General features: G+C 45.2%; 1 protein-coding gene across 1 annotated transcript in view; it reads left to right on the forward strand.

The window, feature by feature from the left end:
* The first annotated feature begins 2,542 nt into the window (after positions 1 to 2,542).
* SLC16A10 (solute carrier family 16 member 10) overlaps positions 2,543 to 21,393 on the forward strand; it is a 171,929-nt gene continuing 153,078 nt past the window's right edge. The window contains exon 1 of the mRNA XM_073337053.2: positions 2,543 to 3,241. Coding sequence (XP_073193154.1) covers positions 2,881 to 3,241 — 361 coding nt within the window. The 5' untranslated portion in view covers positions 2,543 to 2,880. The remainder of the gene's footprint in view (positions 3,242 to 21,393) is intronic.

Here is a 21,393-nt window from a genome sequence, read left to right on the forward strand (position 1 = left end):
TGGCACCCAAGCTGTCAACTATCAGTATCCACAAGGTTTGGTGGGGGAAGAGAAAAATTGGTATGAAGGTGAGGAAGAAAAGCATTCTTCCTGGTCAACTACATTCGTCCTTTTCAAAATGGACAAATTAGGACACTTTACTGTAAAGGGCAGGTTGGGAGAAAACAGGACATATCTTTCCAGGATTTCTTTATTGTTCTTTCCTGGTCTCAGTCACTTTTCTATCTTCTCCATACCTTAATTCACTTACAACTTCAATTCCCTCCACTCATGCAAAACCCTGTCAACCCAAACCTGTACACCTTCTGGGTCAGATGCCTCCCAAAACCTCTTGCTCTTGACCAGCAACCCCCTCCAGGCTGCCAGAAACACCAAACCCGCGAAAAAAATGCAGAAATTGGGCTGGTTTTTGTCTTATTGCTTGTTTGGCTTGCAGCTTCTTCTTCTTCTTCTTTTTTTTTTTGATTGGCTCCCAGCAAGGGGGGCAAGCAGGGGCAAGTTGGGGGGGAGGGAGAGTCAGGGGTGCACAGTGCCCACCACAGTCCCAGACTGCATGCCGGGGGGATCTAGTCATATAGAATGTTGGGATTCTTAAGAATTGGCTTGTTTTGACCTTGTTTTGAAATGGGATTAATTTGAATTTTGGCTTATTGTGAAAGTCGGAGTGTTTATTTACTGCATGAAAGTTGGCAACTATGCATGCAGCAGTTGGAAAGAGGAGTCACAGGCTGATGCAGGAGTGCTCAATATCTGTAGATATGTAAATAGTTAAGGTGCCAGTGGATGGCGCTCAAGAATACATACAATAGTTCTTGGGTGTTGTAGGACTGATAAAACTTACTGCGCACTGCAAATGGCATCCAGTAGCAGCTCTTTATTCAGCTACTAACAGAGGCATCTGAAGCCATCTGCTGCAGCTCCCACCAGCAAGGGAGTTTAGTGAGAGAAGAAGGTCCAGGGCCAGAAGGAGGGGAGAGAGACAGGGGTAAGCAGGTAGAGGCAGAGGATAGAGGATAAAGAGTAGGGCCAGGTCTACACTACAAACTTAAATCTATATAACTATGCTGCTCGGGGGTGCGAAAACTCCACACCCCTGAGCGATGTAGCCTAATCCCCTGTATAGATAGTGCTATGTTGGGGGGAGACCTTCTCCAGTTGACATAACTACTGTATCTCATGGAGCTGGATTAACTACACCGACAGGAGAGCATCTTCACTTAAGTATTGCTGCGGCGCCAATGCAGTGTTTTAAGTGTAGACCTGACATAGGTAAGAGTGTGGGGAGCAGAACTGGCAGCAGTGGATGACTGGGAGAAACAGAAGGGATAGGCTTAAGAGGGGGAAACCACTGCATTCTCCTAACCGCCCAGAAGAAACCCTCCCCAGGTTCAATCCATCAACCTCCTCCAAGCAACTTCACATCCTTTCCAGCCCAAACTCTCTCCAGCACTCCCTAGCTCTCCTGAACCTCACCACGCTGGCTCCCATGCCCTGCCACCTTCTTGAGAGGTACAGGCTTCTGCTCTTTTCTCCCTGACCCGTTCCTGGGAGGAAGGTGGGTGAGGGAAGTGAGGTATAGGAAAATTCCCTGTGTACAAAATAGTGTCATGTTTGCCCTAAGGAGAACTATTGCATGCCACCCATGAGGTGTCTCGATATTTTACATAAGAGCAGGGGTAGATGGCTTTGCTCTGGCCAGATCCAGACTAGGGAAAAGTGGCAGCTGTTATTGTAGGTCAAGGAAGCTGCAGCACCTGCCAAAGAGGGGTGTGTAACAGTGCTAGCAGTTAGCTCCTTGTGTGCAGCAGGTGGTATTGCACCCTGCCGTGCAGCAGCAGCCAGGCTGTATATTGTGGCAGTAGCACCCATAGTGTGGCTGACAGCTGGGACCCTAGTGACGAGTCATAACCCTGCTCTTCAACAGGGAGGGTAAATACCGAGAGACTGCCTCGTCTGCCTTCTCTCCTGGGCCGTGAAGGAGGCGGGAATCTGGCAGGAAAGGCCAGGGAGGGCCCAGTTAGAGAGGATGGGAAGCAGCATGGCGGGCAGAGGCACAACGCGTGGGGACAGGAGGGAGTGTCAGAGCGAAGCACGTGCATGGTCACAGAGGCAGCTCTGGCACTTCCTTATTTTCTGAGGGGAACTATTGGGTTAGTGTTAAGAGGGCCGTGTCCGTGGCGTTGTTGCCCGAGATTTTCGCGGCCCAGGGGCGGATACAGCAGGGCACCCCGGGGCGGTGCATCGCCTTTCCCCTGGGAATTCGTGGGGGGAGGGAGGGAAGGGCGAGCAGCCTCCCTCCTGCTAGGCTGCTGGCCTGATTTCTCCCTCCCACCCTGAGGTGAATCCAGCGCGCCCCCCCACGCGGGACTGGCGGGGGCGGGCCTGGAGGATCCCTCCTGCTGCGCGCGAGCCGCAACCGTTAACTCTCGACTCCCCCTCCCGCCGCGCGCGCCCCCGCCCCGGCCACTCCGCACAGCCGCCGCCGGCGCCTGTGACACGCAGCAGCCCCGCCTCCACTGTATCCTGGGAGGGGGCGTGGCCGCGACCCTGCCCCATCCAATCGGAGCCGCGGTAGTGGGGGGGGATATCCTGCTATCGGACACCCCCTCCCCCGAGGGCTGCCCCTTTAAAATAACCTGGCGAGCCAGAGGCCGGCGTGTGTGAGCGGAGCGTGGGGGACACGGGGCCGGGAGCGGCTTCCGCACCGCCAAGGCAGCACAGTAACAAACGGGCTTCCCGCCCGGCGCCGCGGGATGGTCCTAGCCGCCGCGCTGGGCTAGCGGGAGCGCAGCAGCCCCCTCAGGCAGCCAGAGAGAAGTCGCCGCCCCTGCTCTCAGGTGTCTCCGGTCCTTCTCGCCCCGGCCGCGGGAGCCCGCGGGGATGACGCTGAGTGAGAAGCTGGAGACGCAGGGAGTTGGGGGCGCTCCCGACCCTTCTGCTACCCGCTTTCCCAGCCCGGCGCTGCGGGAGCAGCAGGGCGTCCAGGCGGCGGCCGGGGAGCCGCGGCAGGAGAACGGAGAGGGGTGCCCAGGCGGCCAGTCCGCCCTGCTGGTGGAGGGTCCCCGTGAGGGGCAGCAGGGGGCCGCGCCCCCCGAGGGCGGCTGGGGCTGGGCGGTGATGCTGGCCGCCATGTGGTGCAACGGTGCCGTGTTCGGCATCCAGAACTCGTGCGGCGTCCTCTTCGTCTCCATGCTGAGGGAGTTCGGCTCGCAGGACGACAAGCAGCTGGTGTTCAAGACGGGTGAGTGGGGAAGACACCCCCCCCCCTCCGTGTCACTGCCGTGCCCCCTCCTCGCTGCGCCCCACCACCACGACATGCGACCCCGCTGTGTGCATGCGAGACATCTCTGGCAGTCGCCAGGTTATGTGGTGATTAGTGACCACCGTTGTGAGAATTACTATCGGAGGGTAGATCTGTGTTTAAGAACCAAAAAGCTGCTTTAAGGTTTTTGTAAAAACCTAGTGTGGGCGGGATAACTTAAAAGTGCAACGTGCCCTGTCTACACTAGGATTTTATAACCTGTTAGTTGGCACATTATAAACAACACATCTTTTCCTTAGTGGAGACATAGAGATGTAGTTTGGCAATTTGAATGTCTAGAAGTGTTCTTTCCTTGAAACACCAGGGAGCTAAATTGCCTTTCTTAAGAGGGAGAGAGATTGTAACTTCTGCCCTTGCTCTAGAAAATGAGCCTAGGGAGAGGAGGTGTCCCTGTGAGAGGCAGCAGGGAGAAAATTGCTGGAGGAAGGTACAGATATCCTAATCTAGACATTTGTCCTTATCTTTATTGGAGATTTTTGTATTAGGAAAAAAATCTATTTCAAGTTGTACTTAAGTGAATGTTATAATTTCCCTCACCCTTGCTGATCTAGCAGTGGCAAAACTAACTGATAAATGAATCCAAAACAGTGTATAGCAGTACTTGAAGTATTTTGAGGTTAGGCTTAGGCCTTGTCTACACTGCAGGCACTACAGTGGCATAGCTACCGGAAGTGGAAGGGTTTTTCCTTTTGCTGTAGGAACACCAATTTCCCAAGCAATGACAGCTAGGTTAACAGAAGAATTCTTTCCTTGACCTCACTGTGTCTGCACCAGAGATTGGGTTGGCATAGCTGTGGTGCTCTGGAGGTGTAGATTTTTCACAACCCTGAGTGTCAAAGCTGTGTCAACCTGCATTTTAGGTGTGTAGACCAGTCCTCTGAGCGTGTGAAGAATTTTTGAAAAAATTCTTCATCATATACCTGATATTGGACTGTGAGATGTGCAGGATTTGTATATGTAGGCTTACTGTCATACAGTGCGTATTCCTAAAATCCCAAACAAACTTCATTTTAGTAAACACTGAAGAAATGCTAGTGTCGGACACCTCCAATCACATTCCTTCTTAAATCTGCTGTTACTAAACTGAAATATTTTATATAGAAATATGTACTTGCAAGAATAAATAGCTTCAAATGAATGTTGGGTTCCTGAGGAATCCCAGTGCTATAACTTCACAAGCTGCACACACAGTCGTCTATTCCCATTGTAATGAAATCTGTAGCTTTTGGAATGTCATTTAAAAGAGAGATCAGTGACCATGCTTCTTGCTTAAATTACCAATGCTGTTACCCTGCCTTACTAAAATAAGTTTTAGCTAATGTAGTAAGAGTCCCACTGAGGAGCAAGCCCTTCAGAATATTCTTGCTGTGTAGAGAGGCCACATGGATCTCTGAAGGAGTTGGCAGTGGTCTGGCTTTCTTGACTTCAGGATTATTTGGTACCAAAACTGGGATGGAGGGGGAGAGAAGTTTATATACCCTCCATTCCACTTTTTTCTTCCGGACTTCAACATTTAAAAGAAGAAAGCTTTGCGCTAAAACTCATTTGCCTCAATTTTCTTAATGTAGTTTGAAGTGAGTAGGAAAGGAAAGTGAGTCCAATTAGAAAAGTGCCAGCAGTGAAATGTGAGTTTTATAATTAAAGCCTAGCCTCCTATTTCTCAGGTCAGGGATAGTAGGGTGTGAGAATGGGTAAGAATTTTGGGTATCAAGATATGACTACACAATGGAGACTATACCAGGATAACTCCTTACGCCAGTATGTCTACACTGCAGTTAAACACCTGCTGCTGCCCTGCGAGCCCCAGTCAGCTGGCACAGGCTTTGGGCTATAGGGTTGTTTAAATGCATGGTTTAATTGCAATGTAGATGTTTGGGCTTGGGCTGCAGTCTAAGGCTCTGGGACCCTCCCACCTTACATTTAAACAGTTCCACAGCCTGAGCCCTGTGAGCCCAAGTCATCCGGCATGGGCCAGCCCACAGATGTGTGGTGTGTTTTTTTTTTTTTTTTTTTAATTGCCATGTAGATGCAGTCTATGCAGACGGAAGGTGGTTTGGTTTTGTTTGTTTGGTGTAGGAATACCATTTCCCCCCAAACAGTGGTAGTTACATCAACAGAAGCAGTCTTCCTTCAGCATAGCTGTGTCTAGACTGGGTATTAGGTCAGCATAACTAGATTGGTCAGGGATGTGGGTTTTTTTCCCCTCCATTTCTAACCACGTAGCTGTGTTGACCTAACTTTTAAGTGTAGATCAGGCCTCCGAGGAAGTCTGCACAACCAATCTGATGCAGCATCCAGATTGCCATAGAAGGGAATTGGAGTCAGGAAAAGCAGATTGTGTTTAAAAGACAGCTTGGGAAAGGGGGAGGGTAACCAAAGAATAAAAGTAGTTCATCTTTTAAAGGGATGGAGAAAATTTAGAAAGCTCAGATCCTGCAAATGTGTACAATATCTAATCTCTCATTATGAGAGACTAGATAGTGTAATTCTAAGATGCATTTAGAAGCTGAGCCTATAGGTAGGTCCTTATGGATTCTGTGACTGTGAAATTTGTTGTGGAATTCAGTCCTTCCAACAGAATTGTGCTCCAGGATCTCAATTTACTTAATATTTTTTTTTTTCTAGCCCTTATGGTTTCAAACATAACTTTGAGAATGTGAACTGTGCAAACCAATATCTGAACCTGAAACAATGGTCCTGAGAGATGTGAACATCCCAAATCATCTAATTTAGAACCTCAGACTGATCGTGCGGCTGTAGAATCTAGCATTTTTCCAAGATCCAACAGAATTCAGTACTTTTTCTGCTACTGGGCACCCAATGTTTTGTTTTGTCTCCCTGCCTTGCTGGGACATGTCAACAGCTGCCAAGGAGCCAGAGCTTGAGGTCAGTTTGCAGCCGGGGAGTGAAAGGAGCCAATACTGCAGGCTGGCCAGCTAGGCTGCTTAGATAAGAATACAGCAGCAGCTGAGGCCTGAGGAGGTAAAACAAACAGATTAATGTTCCCCCAGAATTTAGGAGTCTTACCTGCAGAATTTTGTTCCATTGTGCCACAGGTTACATGCACCCTGCTTATAGGGATCAAGCACCTTTCTTAAAGGGACATTAGAGTTCACACTTCTAATTAAAAGTATGCTAGGTACACAGTTTAAGTAATACCCATTGTTACTATGATTGAAAGATACTGGTAAAAGTGTTTCAGGTTTTTTAGTACACAGTGATTTTCATATGGCACTTTTGTTTTTTCTTGTATAATCAGTCATTTTCTCCCCCTGTGTAAAGATCCTTTATAAACATCAACAGAGATGCAGAAAAATATTATAAATTTTCTTTTAAAAATTAGGGCATATTGTTTAAAGGACACTCCATCAGACAGGAATTTTACAAATACTATTCCATTTAAAAATGCAAGTTGATAGTATCCTTTAAAATACTTTTAAAATAAATCCTTTTATTCTTGGAAACTGCATTTTATCTGTATGGAAAAGGGAAATGGTAATGGAGTATGGAGGCTCTTATTGCTTAGTCTGTAGTTCAGATCTTTTGCAAGTCTGTAGTGGCAAAATCTGATTGTTGCTTGACATAAGTCAAAGGAGTGGAGGGTACTGGTCCATGTTGCATTATAAAAGAACAGCATTTGGTACCTGTGCTAACATTAATCATAGAGATATTTGCAAAGTGAATTACCCAGTCACATCTAGGCCTTGTCTAAATTAGTGAAATTTGACATGCTAACTGCTGTTGGAACCTGAAACATACCATATCTGCATGGGTGTGCTGCACTTACTCTGAAAAGACCAACAGCAGTGACATCTGTCACTATGTTGATTGGCACTAGCAGGCTCAGTGCCAGCATAGACAGCAGGGACTAATATAAGCATTTCACTGATATAATTAGTCCTTCCACTACCATCCTCAGTGTACTGGGCACTACTTATGTAGCTCAGCTTATCTATCTTCTGGTCCAAGGGCAAGATTTCTGAAATCCTTCACTTGTACAAATAGCTCTTCACACCCTCTAGATCTCGGTGTGCACTATTTATGAATCGTATTGACTTCTTTGCGACTGCTGTGTGTTAACAAGTCCACCTCAGAATGTCTCGGAAGACAACATTGTATACGTGTGCTTATAAATATCTACCTAAGGTAGGCTGTGTAAACTGTAACATCCTGGTGTATGTCTTTGTCTGAACAATTGCACACCTATGGAGGCTGAGATAATGGTGGACAACATCCAGACACATGAAAGTGGGCTGTTGAGGGACCAGCAGGATGGGGAGGAGAGTTCCATCTCCATTGCCCTCTCTGAACTGGGGCCCAGCAATACCTGATAATCTGAAGAGGTCTTGGGATGACAGCCAAGACTTGCAGGCTGGAGAGGACAATGACCCTGGAGGCAAGAGAACATCTACACAAGGTAACTATTTCACTGATCAGAGTTGGTTTGCATGCTAGAAGAACAGTTTTCTGGAATCTGGTGAAGACTGGAAGTCTCCACTCCAGTAAAATTTGGCTTCAGTGCCATAGGTGCAAGGAGCAGGTCGTCTTTTTTTTAAAATGCCAGAATATAGAAAATCTCAAAGCAGGAGACTTGTGTTGTAATAGGTTATGTATTTGGCATAAAGTCCGAGGCTGCGCATTATATTGTACCCTTACATCTGTACCAATAAGGGAGACCAGTGTGCCCATACAGCTATTTGGTTTTATCTTACTGAAACTGTTTTAATTCTGCCTTTCTGCTTAATGTATGAAACAAAGACATGCACATATGTGAGGTAAAATAGTTTCTCTATTACAGGAATTGGCTAGGAATCATAGCTATGCCCAACCAGCAAATGCAGGAGAGCGATCCTGTAAAGATAACTGTTAATCTTGGCATAACTTTTTCCCCAATAGCCTGTAATAATCTCCCCAAAAAAAAAAAAAAACCCCAAACTTTGGTTAAACAAGTGCAGTATCTTCTCAGTCAGATTAGAGAGTAATGTTAACTCGCACCTGTACTGACAAAGAAATTTGTGTCTCCAGTTCTGGAGTGTAGCGAAGCAAGGTTGAAGACTCTATTCCAGCTCGGAGCACCCTCTGCAGGCTGGTGTCTCACCTGCCGCTGGCCCCGTGTCCCTCCCAGACCCCAGTGCCCTTTACCTTGGGGTTCTACCCCAGCAGTACCCCTATGCTCTGGTCTCCCTTCCCAACCCTCTTAACCCACCTCGCCTCAGTGGCTACTGCCAGTCATCGTCTAGCCCCTGCTCACTGGGGCAGACTGCAGTCTGTAATGGCCACTCATCATTGGTAAGAGGTTAGGACCTGCTGCCTCTGCCTATTCCCAGGCATCACCTCTGTAGCCCTAGTACTTTCATAGGCCTTCAAGAAGGTCTGCAGCCTGAGGTTTTACCAAGCTGGCGCTCCCCAGCTCTCTTGCCCTGTTCCCCAGCATTGCTCGAGTTCAGGTACAGGAACTCCTCACTTAACGTTGTAGTTGTGTTCCTGAAAAATGCGACTTTAAGTGAAACGATGTTAAGCAAATCCAATTTCCCCATAAGACTTAATGTAAATGAGGGAGTTAGGTTTCAGGGAAATTTTTTTCACCAGACAAAAGACTATATACATTTATTTATATATATATATATACACACACAGTATATGTTTTAAACAAACAATTTAATACTGGTACACAGCAATGATTGTGAAGTTTGGTTGAGGTAGAGGAGTCAGAGGGTAGGATATTTCTCAGGGAATACCTTACTGCTAAATGACAAACTAGCAATTGGCTGAGCCTTCAAGGGTTAACTCCCACACTCTACAAGGCAGCAGGAAAGGAGGGAGGGCAGACAAACACACCCTGTGTGTCAGAGATGCGCATTTCCCCTTAAGTATGAAGAGTGGGGTCAGAAGTACACTGCCTTGTTTATTAGATCAGCAAGCTGAGACCAATGCAGCAGCTCCCTCTGTCTGCGTCCCCCCCCCCCCACTGATCTATGGAAGATGGGGTGCAGGAGCAGGGGGGCACCCTGACATTAGCTCCCTTCTTCCCCACCCCCCCACAGCAAGAAGGAGTCTCTGGGAGCAGCTCCAAGGCAGAGGGCAGGAGCAGCATATGGCAGTGGGGGGAGGGACAGCTGAACTGCTGGCAATTGATAGCCTGCTGAGCAGCTGCTGCACAGGGAACTTAGGGGCGCTGCCAGTCCACCCTGGTTCCAACCACCCACTAGCTAGCTGCAATGGGCTGCTCTTCCTGCAAGCAGTGGATAAACCAGGCGGCTGCCAAACAATGTTAGAAGGGAGCATTGCACAACTTTAAATGAGCATGTTCCCTAATTTATCAGCAATGAAACAACCTTAACAGGGATGACTTTAAGTGAGGGGATCCTGTACCTTCCTCTCAGGCAGCTAGCCCTTCTCCCTCCAAGGCTGGAGAGAGAATCTCCAGCTCTTGGCCCCCAGCCCTCTTATCATGGCCAGCTGGACACTAATTGAGCTGGCCACAGGTGTGGCTGCTTCCCCAATTAGCCACTTTCACTCTTTTTTCCTAGCTGTAACCACCTCCAGGGCTGCTTTTAACCCCGTTCTGCGGGAGTGGGGCAGCCACCCCACTCCATGGAGCATGTCCTCTGCAGTAATCATTGAAAGTAACTCATCTGCAAACTTGTCAACCATACATCTGCTTGCTTGAATGGGTCTCTCCCTTTCCTTGCTAGAATTTGTATCACATAAGGGTTTTTCCCCCAAGGTGCCTGTTAATTGGCAACAAGTGATTCTCGTTTAGCCCATTGGTAGTATGCATGTGTTCCAACCCTGCTCTGTATGCAGTTTTCCATCTCCCTCAAATCCTGTGCTTTGTGCTAATATGAAATTTTGGAGACTTCAGGGGTTTCTTTACCATTTTTAATCACAGGACAGAATACCTTGTAATAAGGCACTTAAATTTGAAAGTAAACTATTTTTATTTATTTCTTGGTATTCCAAGGACCGTTGTAGTAATCCAATAATCAAATAATCCAATATTCTTTTACTTCCTTTCAGAGACCACTTCTGCAACAAGGTGTAGTTGGGAAATGCTGGCATGTTACACAGAAGGATTTGGGAGCACAAGTGACAGAGTGCTTGACAAATCAAAGGACAACGAGATGAGCCAAGAGAAGATCTATTCCTCAGCCTTCAGAGGGTTGTGAAAAGAGACTGACAGAATTTAAGTTCAAGGATAACCGTTCTACCACTTCTGAATATCATGGCAGACCTAGACCGGCGAAGAGAGAATCCATTATGGACTCCATATATCCTGATACAGTAATGGGGGACTGCAAGACCTCTACTGTAAGGTGGTACATGCAACATCAAAGGCAACTTGGTCAGTTAACCCACTCATGGGTCCCTGCACCTGTTCAGTATTCTTGGTGCAGTGCTGTGATATAGGACAGCAGAAGCTCTTATTGAGCTGCACAATGTTCACCTGCTCTTTCCTGTAAGTCCTAAAACACTCCATTCCTGCCTGTAAGGTGGACATGAATTTCATGCCTCAATAGGCCAGAAAACAGAATAGAGTTGGTTACTGTAGATGGCTTGCATATTAAAATTCGTTTAGCATTATTTATCTCAAAGTACAACAAGCATTTTTTCTTTCTTTTTGAAGACAAAACTATTTCAGTAATCTGTTGCCTTCCTCAATCAAAACGATACATTCAGAAAATTATAAAAAAAGTACTCCCGTTTCACACGGTCGAAGCTTATGTGGGAAAATGTTTAGTAGCATAAAATACATAATTAAATGTTAACTATTTAGCTACCTCAGTGAAGTCTATGCCCCCCAAACGTGTTATGTGGAAGGGTTTAATGTGTTTAAAACCATTGTCTTACAGTTGTAACATTGTGGTTCAGTGTTTGTAATGAGTAGGCTTGTATAACTTCATGGGAACAACCACCATAAAACCCTTTTAACCATTTATTAAATACATAATGTGAAAACCTATCTGTCTGACATTGACATTAATGTAATGGTGTCAAGGTTCCCTCCCCACTCTGAACTCTGGGGTACAGATGTGGGGACCTGCATGGAAGATCCTTTAAGCTTATTTCTGCCAGTTTAGGTTAAAAACTTTCCCAAGGCACAAATCCTTCCTTGCCCTTGGATGGGTACTGCTGCCACCACCAAGTGAGTTAGACAAAGATTCAGGAAAAGGACCATTTGGAATTCCTGTTTCTCTAAAATATCCCCTCAAGCTCCTTCACCCGCTTTCGTGGGGAGGCTTTAGAATAATCTACCAACCAAATAGGTAAACCAAGTGAGCACAGACCAGCCCCTTAAACAGAACTGTATAATAAAAAGGGTAAAAAAACACCTCTGTGTAAATCAGGATGGAAGGTAATTTTACAGAGTAATAAGATTTAAAACATAGAGGCTTCCCCTCTAGGCAAAACTCTAAAGTTACCAAAAAAGGGATAAAGCTCCCTCTTAGCACAGGGAGAACTCACAAGCTAAAACAAAATATACTCTATGCATTTCCTTGCTGTTACTTACTATTTCTCAAAGTTTAGATACTTCATTCAGTAGAAGCTAGATTACTTGCTTGGTCTCTTTGCCTCTGGAGAGAATACCCAAGCCCAAAAAAAACCTTCCCCCACAGATTTGAAAGTATCTTCTCCCCTTATTGGTCCTTTTGGTCAGGTGCCAACCAGGTTAGCTGAGCTTCTTAACCCTTTACAGGTAAAGGAGGGATTTTATGCTACCTTTAGCTATAGGTTTATGACAAATAGTGGGTGATATGGGACTCAATAATGAATTAAAGGAGGGTAATATAGTTAATTCCAGTTACTATTAAACTAACTTTTTTGATGCGATTTCAAATTTGGTTGATGTATTAGATCAATGCTGTTTGTTTTTTAAAATCAAAATGTCATGCAGCACCAAGTCAAACACCTGACAGAAGTCTAAATAAAAGTAATAGCATTGATCTAATACAAATTGGGATTAATGGATTAAAAACTGGCTAACTGATCTGTCACAATGTCATTAACCGGGAATCCTCATTGAACGAGTGTGTTTCTAGTGGGGCCATGCCGGGATGGTTCTTAGCTCTATGCTATTTATCTGTGACCTGCAAGAATACTTAAAATTATCACTGATAAAGTTTGCAAATGACAAGCAATTGGGGGAGTGTTAAATAATCATCACATTAACATTTTTAGCCCCTCTAATTTTGCAATATCCTTTTAGACCTGATGTGATTAGTATTCTATTCCATGCAATGTCTTCATCACATTCCTTATGCATCCTAATACCTTGTTTGCTTTTATTTTTTTTAAATCACATTGAGCAGAGGTCTTCATTGAGCTGTCTATAGTAAGGCCTAGGTGCATTTTTATGAGTTGATAGCTAATTTAGAACCTTGTAAGCTGTATGAGCAGTTAAAATGTCTTCCTCTTATGTGACTGACTTTGCATTTATCAACTATTTGTATTACTACAGTGCCTAGAGCCCAAATTCAATTGGAGTGTGGAAAGTGAAGCAGAGAGAGCTAGCAACTTGTCAGACCTCACATACTGTAGTAAATAACTGGCAAAATGGGGAATAAAGCTTTCTTGGCTCATCCTGATTCCAACCAAGCTGCCTCTGAGTTCCAGTGCCTAACCACTGTTGTAAATCACTATCTATGCTAACAAATATTTAATTCTATATGAAGCAGCATATCAATACATCATATTCCATAAGCATTAAAGTGTTGTTCTCCCCCCCCCCCCCCGTTGTTCGCTGATCACCTTGGCCATCTGTATGGTCCCATAGAGGTGTGATTTAACACAAGATAAAATATTGACATCAGCAGAATACTCAAAACAATGTGGAGTCCTGGAACTTCCTTGTAGTATAGTGCAGAAAGAATTAAAAACTACTATATACAGATTCACTAAATGACTGCAAAATACTATTCCTTGGGGGGGGGGGGGGAAGCTTGTCCATGAACTTTCTTATCTTTATAAGCAAAGTATTACGTATTAACTGTACTAAAAGGTAAATGGGTTTCTCACTGCTACTTAATGCCTTACATTGAATGTTAAGGGTCCAAACCATACCAATAAAATGCATGCATTGACTAGATCAAATTCACTAAAATATGATCCTTAACAGCACTATGAGCTACTATCCCAAACCCTGAGATGAGGAGAGCTATGCACCAGCAACTCCTGTTAAAGGTGTTGAGCCCTCATAATTCCTGATGACTCAAGATATATTTAAAAAATGTAGAGGCGTAAAATTGTTGAACTGTAACTGATAGACACTGAGGGAAGGAGCTTAATCTTTATGTTCCTTTCTATGCTACAATTACAAAAGTCAAAGAACACATTACAATTGGATTTTGCATGTGTAGATCAGAGCAGTCTATTATATCACTGGGCACAGCTGTGTTGTAACTGTAGTGCAGATGGGGGGCCAAAATGATAAACATCTAAATAGGCTTCCAGTCTAGTACATTGTGCTAGTAATGTAAAAAACTGGTAAGTTCACCTAACATTTTAAGCTGGTGCATGAAGCTAACACCGTGTGTGTAAGTAATTTATTATTATTTTATTTTGGTGGAGAGAAAGAAATGGAGCACTCAAGTTGGCACCTGATTCTGCTTCCATTGGAAGTGGTTTTCTTCATTTTTCTTCAAAGCAGATAGGATTAGATTGAAGAAACTAAACAGCTGAAGTACATATTTTGGAAGGCAAGTGGGGAAAACCTATAATTATATAATTTATAACCTATAAATTTCTTCCGTTTTGAGCAATTTGAAGAGATCATACTTAAGGATTCCTTTTAAATTTTTGAAAATATTGTTTCTTCCAACTCATAAAATCCAAATAATGAAACTTGGGTTCTCTTCTGTTTCATATTGGACTTTTTTGTTGCTAAAGTAGTGGCTTTGGCCCCTTATACTTTCTATTTTTAAGCTTGCACTCATGGGGATACCTATTTTTTTGAGAGCAAACCTAAAGGTATTCAGTATATTCGCACAAGAAGCCTTTTTTCAGAATATAGAAGTGAATCTCAGATAAGAGTTTTTTCATATTCTCAAATCAGTTTCTATTAAAGTTGTTTATATAATTAGGGCTTTAAAATCTTCAGTGGAAAAGTTAACACTGAACTCCAGAGTTAAAAGAAATTAAATCTCCATATTTATAATTTCTGTAACTGCTGGGTGCATGCAGTAGTTTAGAAAATTAAATCAGCCCTAAGAAGTTTTCTGGAGGCTTGAATACAGTGTATAAGCCTGAGATGTGTGTTTTTAATCCTATCAGAACAATCCTAATTCTCACAAATTGAAGTGCAGGTTGCCAACAACTTTATACCTCTATGCTTTTTAAAATCTCATAGACAAAGCACTGCAATTTAATTAACCTATTTACTTTCACACAGTGAAATAGCTGACCTTTTTAAAAAAAAAAAGGGGGGGGGGAGAGGGGCAGAGTCCACTAGCAGTAGTGGGAAGGAAGGGATAGGAAACAGTGTAGAAGACTGAAAAGGGTAATATTAGCCTGTGTATCCACAGTCAGTCTTACTCAGTATGCCTTTACTCTGGAGTTTAGGTGGTTTTGTTTTTAAACAATAGCAACTGGCACATTGTATGCTGTTAATGCTACCCCTGAAATGCAGAATAATTTTCCTTACATTTAAATGTATTTATAGCATGCCTCCTGAAATGTCCCTCATTTCAAGGGATATCATTCATCTTATTCTCAAAGTTACCAGTACTCTGCACAAACTTCTCATCCTTGACTTTTCACTTCTAAAATATTTACAACAGAAATAAGATTTAAAAGATATAATTATTTACACTGAAGTAATGAGTCCCATGTCAGTGTGAGTTTCCTGCATGAATAACTTTTTTGTGTTCCTTGTCATGTGAAAGATTCAAAATATTTCACATTTGGGCCATAGTAGGTTGAGAGTTGTGTTACAGCAAACTAACATTTTACTTGGCTTTTAAGTATATCTTAATGCATTTTTATTGAAACTTTTATATTTTTTTAATAAAAAGAAACATGTTTCAGATTTTATCTGAGGAAAATGGGTGTAATGTACTATGTACCAACTCTGCTTGTTCTGATGCTGTAGTGTAATACTGAGAGAGCCATAGATTCCTAGTTAGCAGGAGTCATCAGTGCACACAGTTCCTCCACAGAGATCCCACCCTTGCTGATCTGGTACCAAGCTCAGTCTGATACTGTTCTTCCATTATATCATCATTTGTGACTTCAGTTTCTACTGCTCATTATACATGTTAATGATCACAAATTTTCTTTGACCTTTGTGATTTCTGTGTTGTGCAATTGTATAATATACACCCTAACTTATTACCTTAAAAAAACTAGCAAAATCAATGGAAGAGAGGGAGTAATTTGCTTATTCTTAAATCCTTTTAGCTGAACATACTTTCAAGGTATTTTGATAATGTACTAAATGATATACCTTGAAGTAAATATTTGTTTGTAAATCAATTTCAAAGGGTAATTCCTTCTAGAAAACTCTTGAGAGAAGGAAAGCTATCCTCATTATAGGAATGCACAATGAAGTGAATTATACGGGGTATTTCCATGTCCCTTTGATGTGTAATTGGTTATCTCACAGTGCTTGAGATTCGTATTGTAATTTTTATGTGGTAAAACACATACATGCTGTAGAATATGTAGTCCTGTGTCAGTAAAACAGTATTTTGCATGTGCCTATTTGAAGCCAAGTTAGGAATAACAAAGCATCTAATAAACAGCCAAATTTTGTAAAGGCTTTGCTTTTTAAATAGAGTAGAACCTTGGAGTTATGGACACCTTGGGAATGGAGGTTGTCCCTAACTCTGAAATGGTCCGTAACTCTGAACAAGACGTTATAGACTTCAGCCATAGGGGAGTTGGGGCTGCAGCTGCTGTGTGTGTGTTTGTGAGGGCTTCTGACCGTAGGGGCTGCCAGGGTTCCCAGCGGGGGCTCAGGACTACTTGCCACTGGGAGCATCAGGGGTTTAGACCTGGGGGGAGTGCTGGGGCTTCAGCAATATGGCTCCACTCCTGGTCTCAGCTGGGGGTGGGGAGGTGCCAGGGCTGGGGGCGTTAGCTACAGGGGAAGCACTGGGGCTGAAATTGGCACTCCCTTCATAGTTAAAGCCCTGAGCCCTGGCACCCTCTGCAGGGCTGAAGCCCCAAGTCCTAGCACTCCCCCTCTCCCCCCCCAATTTGAGGACTTCCAGTTTCACAGGGTGTCTGGTAGACTTGTAAGTCCGTAACTCTGGGGTTCATATCTTTGAGGTTCTACTGTAGTGTAACTTAACCCTGGTCTACAGTACAAGTTTAGGTCAAATTTAGCAGCGTTAGATCAATTTAATCCTGCACCCATCCACACAATGAAGCCATTTTTGTCAACTTAATGGGCTCTTAAAATCTATTTCTGTACTCCTCCCCGATGAGGGGTTTAGCGCTGAAATAGACATCGCCGGGTCGAATTTGGGTTAGTGTGGATGCAATTTGACGGTATTGCACTCCGGGAGCTGTCCCACAGTGCTGCACTGTGACTACTCTGGACAGCACTCTCAACTCTGATGCACTGGCCAGGTAGATAGGAAAAGCCCCGGGAACTTTTGAATTTCATTTCCTGTTTGGCCAGCGTGGCAAGCTGATCAGTACAGGTGACCGTACAGATCTCATCAGCTGAGGTGACCATGGAGTCCCAAAATAGCAAAAGAGCTCCAGCATGGACCAAATGGGAGGTACTGGATCTGATAGCACGTATTTGTCTCCTCATACAGCGATCAGAACTCATTTCCAAAAGTCGAAATGCCAAAATATTTGAAAAAATCTCCAAGGGCATGAAGGACAGAAGTTATCTCAGAGACCCGCAGCAGTGCTGTGTGGAACTTAAAGAGCTCGGGCAAGCCTACCAAAAAACCCAAGAGGCAAACACCCGCTCGGGGTCAGAGCCCCAGACATGCTGCTTCTATGATGAGCTGCATGCAATTCTAGGGGGGTGCCCCTACAACTACCCCACATCTGTACGTGGACTCCTGCAAGGGAGTCTCGGGCAACGGGGATGAGGAAGATAGTGCACACCAGGCAAGCGGAGAAACCATTCTCCCCAACAGCCAGGAACTGTTTATCACCCTGAAGACAGCACCCTCCCAACTCGGGCTCCTGGACCTTGAAAGTGGAGAAGGCACCTCTGGTGAGTGTACCTTTTGTAAATATAATACATGGTTTAAAAGCAAGCATGTTTAATGATTTGCCGTGAAGACTTGGGATGCATTCACGGCCAGTACAGCTACTGGAAAAGTCTGTTAACGTGTCTGGGGGTGGAGTGGAAATCCTCCAGGGACATCTCAATGAAGCTGTCGTGGAGGTACTCCCAAAGCCTTTGCAAAAGGTTTCTGGGGAGGGCAGCCTTATTGCATCCTCCATAGTAGGACACTTACCATGGCAGGCCAGTAGCATATAGTCTGGAATCATTGCATAAGAAAGCACGGCAGCATGCCATCCTGGTGTTTGCTAGCATTCAAGCAACATCCGTTCTTTATCTCTGGGTTATCCTCAGGAGAGTGATATTCATGGTCATCTGGTTGAAATAGGGGAATTTTATTAAGGGGACATTCAGAGGTGGCCATTCCTGCTGGGCTGTTTGCCTGTGGCTGAAAAGAAATCATCCCTGCTGTTAGCCACGCGGTAGGGGGAGGGGTGAAGCAATCAACCCAGAGAATTGGGTGTGGTGGAGAGTTTAGTTGGTTTGTGCTGCATGTTAGCCTGAAAACATCAGCCCCTCCTTTTAAATGGCCAGTGTGTCTTTTTCAATTTTACACTCCCTTTTTTCCTCCTGCAGCTGCAAATGTTTCAACCCCGTGACTTGCATCTCTGTCCCAGAGGCACAGATAAGAAGGCAAAAAAACCGCACTCGCGATGAAATGTTCTCTGAGCTCATGCAGTCCACTCAAACTGAAAGAGCCCAGCAGAATGCATGGAGGCAGACAATGGTAGAGTCCAGGAAAGCACAAAATGAACATGAGGAGAGGTGGCAGGATCAAGAGGGAAAGTGGCAGCAGCATGATGAGAGGAGGCAGGATGCAATGCTGAGGCTACTGGAGGATCAAACTGATATGCTCCGGCGTGTGGTTGAGGTGCAGGAAAGGCACAGACTGCCACTGCAGCCCTCTGTGTAACCAACCACTCTCCTCCCAAGTTCCATAGCCTCCTCACCCAGATGCCCAAGAATGCAGGGAGGGGGCCTCCAGGCACTCAACCACTCCACCACTGTGGACTGCCCAAGCAACAGAAGTCTGGCATTAAGTTTTGAAGTGCACTGTGGCGTTGTTCTTCTCTCCTGCCCAATCCCACCTGGTACTTCGCTCCTTCCCCATCCCTCCTGGGCTACCTAGGCAGTTATCCCCCTATTTGTGTGATTGAATTAATAAAGAATGCATGAATTTGAAACAATGACTTTATTGCCTCTGCAAGCTGTGATCGAAGGGAGGAGAGGAGGGGCAGTTGGCTTACAGGGAAGTAGAGTGAACCAAGGGGGTGGGTTCTCATCAAGGAGAAACAAACAGAACTGTCACACCGTAGCCTGGTCAGCCATGAAACTGGTTTTCAAAGCTTCTCTCCCTGCTGTGCTCTTCTAACCACCCTGGTGTCTGGCTGCATGTAATCAGGGGCCAAGGGTGATTTGCCTCAACTTCCCACTCCACCATAAATGTCTTCCCCTTACTCTCACAGATATTGTGGTGCACACAGCAAGCAGTAATAACAGTTAGACCTCAGCAAAACCAATATTCCCACTGAGTCAGTAAGCTGCACCAGTGCACTTTTAAACATCCAAATGCACATTATACCACCACTCTGCACTTGCTGTTCAACTATAGACTGAGCTCCTGACTACTGTCCAGGGTGCCTGTGTATGGCTTCATGAGCCATGGCTTTAAGGGGTAGGCTGGGTCCCCAAGGATAACTATAGGCATTTCCACATCTCCAATGGTTATTTTCTGGTCTGGGAAGTAAGTCACTTGCTGTAGCTGTTCATACAGATTAGAGTTCCTGAAGATGCAAGCACCATGTACCTTGCCTAGCCATCCCACATTGATGTTGGTGAAACGTCCCTTGTGATCCACCAGTGCTTGCAGCACCATGGAAAAGTACCCCTTTTGGTTTATGTACTGGCTGCCTTGGTGATCCTTTCCCAAGATAGGAATATACGTTCTGTCTATTGGCCCACCACAGTTAGGGAATCCCATTGCAGCAAAGCCATCCACTATGACCTGCACATTTCCCAGAGTCACTACCCTTGATAGCAGCAGCTCACTGATTGCGTTGGCTACTGGGATTACAGCAGCCCCCACAGTAGATTTGCCCACTTCAAATTGATTCTCGACTGACTGGTAGCTGTCTGGCATTGCAAGCTTCCAGAGGGCTATCGTCACTCACTTGTGAACTGTGAGGCCTGCTCTCATCTTGGCATTCTTGCGCTTCAGGGCAGGGGAAAGCAAGTCGCAAAGTGCCCTTACACATGTGAAAGTTTCACAGCCACTGGGAATCGTCCCAGACCTGCAACACTATGTGGTCCCACCAGTCTGTGCTTGTTTCCCAGGCCCAGAATTCACATTCCACTGCATGAACGTGGCCCAATGCCACCATGATGTCCCAATCATCACATGCCATGGTTCTAGGAACGTCTGTGTCCATGGCCTCCTCACTATCGTCACCGCACTGCTGTCGCCTCCTTTTGCAGGTTCTGATTCTGCATATACTGCATGATAATGTGCGAGGTGTTTACAATGCTCATAACCACTGTAGTGATCTGAGCGGGCTCCATGCTTGCCATGGTATGGCGTCTGCAGGAAAGAGTTGCAGGGGAAGCGGTGGTTGGATGACCAGTTTTGCAGACCTCCTGCACCGTCTGCTGCCAGGACACAACAGCTGAGCGGGCTGCACACTTGCCATGGTACAGCAAGACAAGAGCAGCCGAGCAGAGTTGTAGTGGAAGTGGCCCTGCAAGACCACCAGGAGAGCAGAGTGCCAGCGGAAGCGGTGAATGACAACAGTCATATAGAGGACCTGCAAGGTGGATTCATAGCAGCAGGAGAGCAGAGTTGCAGCGGAAGCGGTGGATGACGATGATAGTTTGCAGACTTACTGCACAAGCTGCTGAAAGCAGTGTGGAGCGCACATGGAAAAAAGGTGTGAAACAATTGTCTGCCGTTGCTTTCACAGAGGGCGGGGTGACTGACGACATGTACCCAAAACCACCTGTGACAATGTTTTTGCCCCATCGGGCATTGGGAGCTTAACCCAGAATTCCAATGGGCGGCGGAGACTGGGAACTGTGGAATGGTTACCCACAGTACAATGCTCTGAAAGTTGACGCTAGCCTCGGTACTGTGGATGCACTCCGCCGACTTAATGTGCTTAGTGCATTAGTATGGGGACACACATAATCAACCGTATAAAATCGCTTTCTAAAAAATCAACTTGTATAAATTCGACCTAATTTTGTAGTGTAGACATACCCTAGGACTCAATTAACTGTTTGTCAGCTGTTCATTGCTGTCTATGTAGGCATGTGAACCCCAACCCACAGAGGGACTTGAGTGTTGCAACAGTCAGTCCCCTGACTCCAGTGACCCTTATACAAAGCAGAACAGTGTCAGTAAGAGAGAGTTAGGGAGACCCACATGAGACTATCCAGTTGCCCGTTGGCTAAGGCATTCTCCTGAGAAATGGGAGACTTCTGAGGTGGGAGTGGGTGGGAATTGAATCTGAGTGAGTGCTCCAATTACTGGGCTAAAAGTTTATAAAGGGGAGCACCAGTTCCACTCCCTCCTCTTCCTCTGAGTGAAATTTGAATAGGTCCTGATTTTGAAGGTGTGATCGGATCAGGACCCTGCAAGCAAGAAACATGGAGGTGTGCCTGTCTGTCTTTGGTTTGAGGATTGTGCTGGGGTTTAGGCCTCCAGACACTTAGCGTGAGGCAGCAGAAACTTTTAGATTTAGGAATTTTTACAGGGAAAATGTAGGCACTGAGTGAGTTGAGGCAGCCGTATAGGGGTTTGGTTAATTGCAGTGGTGCCTAAGTT

This window comes from Lepidochelys kempii, chromosome 3 (assembly GCF_965140285.1).
Source record: "Lepidochelys kempii isolate rLepKem1 chromosome 3, rLepKem1.hap1, whole genome shotgun sequence".
Lineage (NCBI taxonomy): Eukaryota > Metazoa > Chordata > Testudines > Cheloniidae > Lepidochelys > Lepidochelys kempii.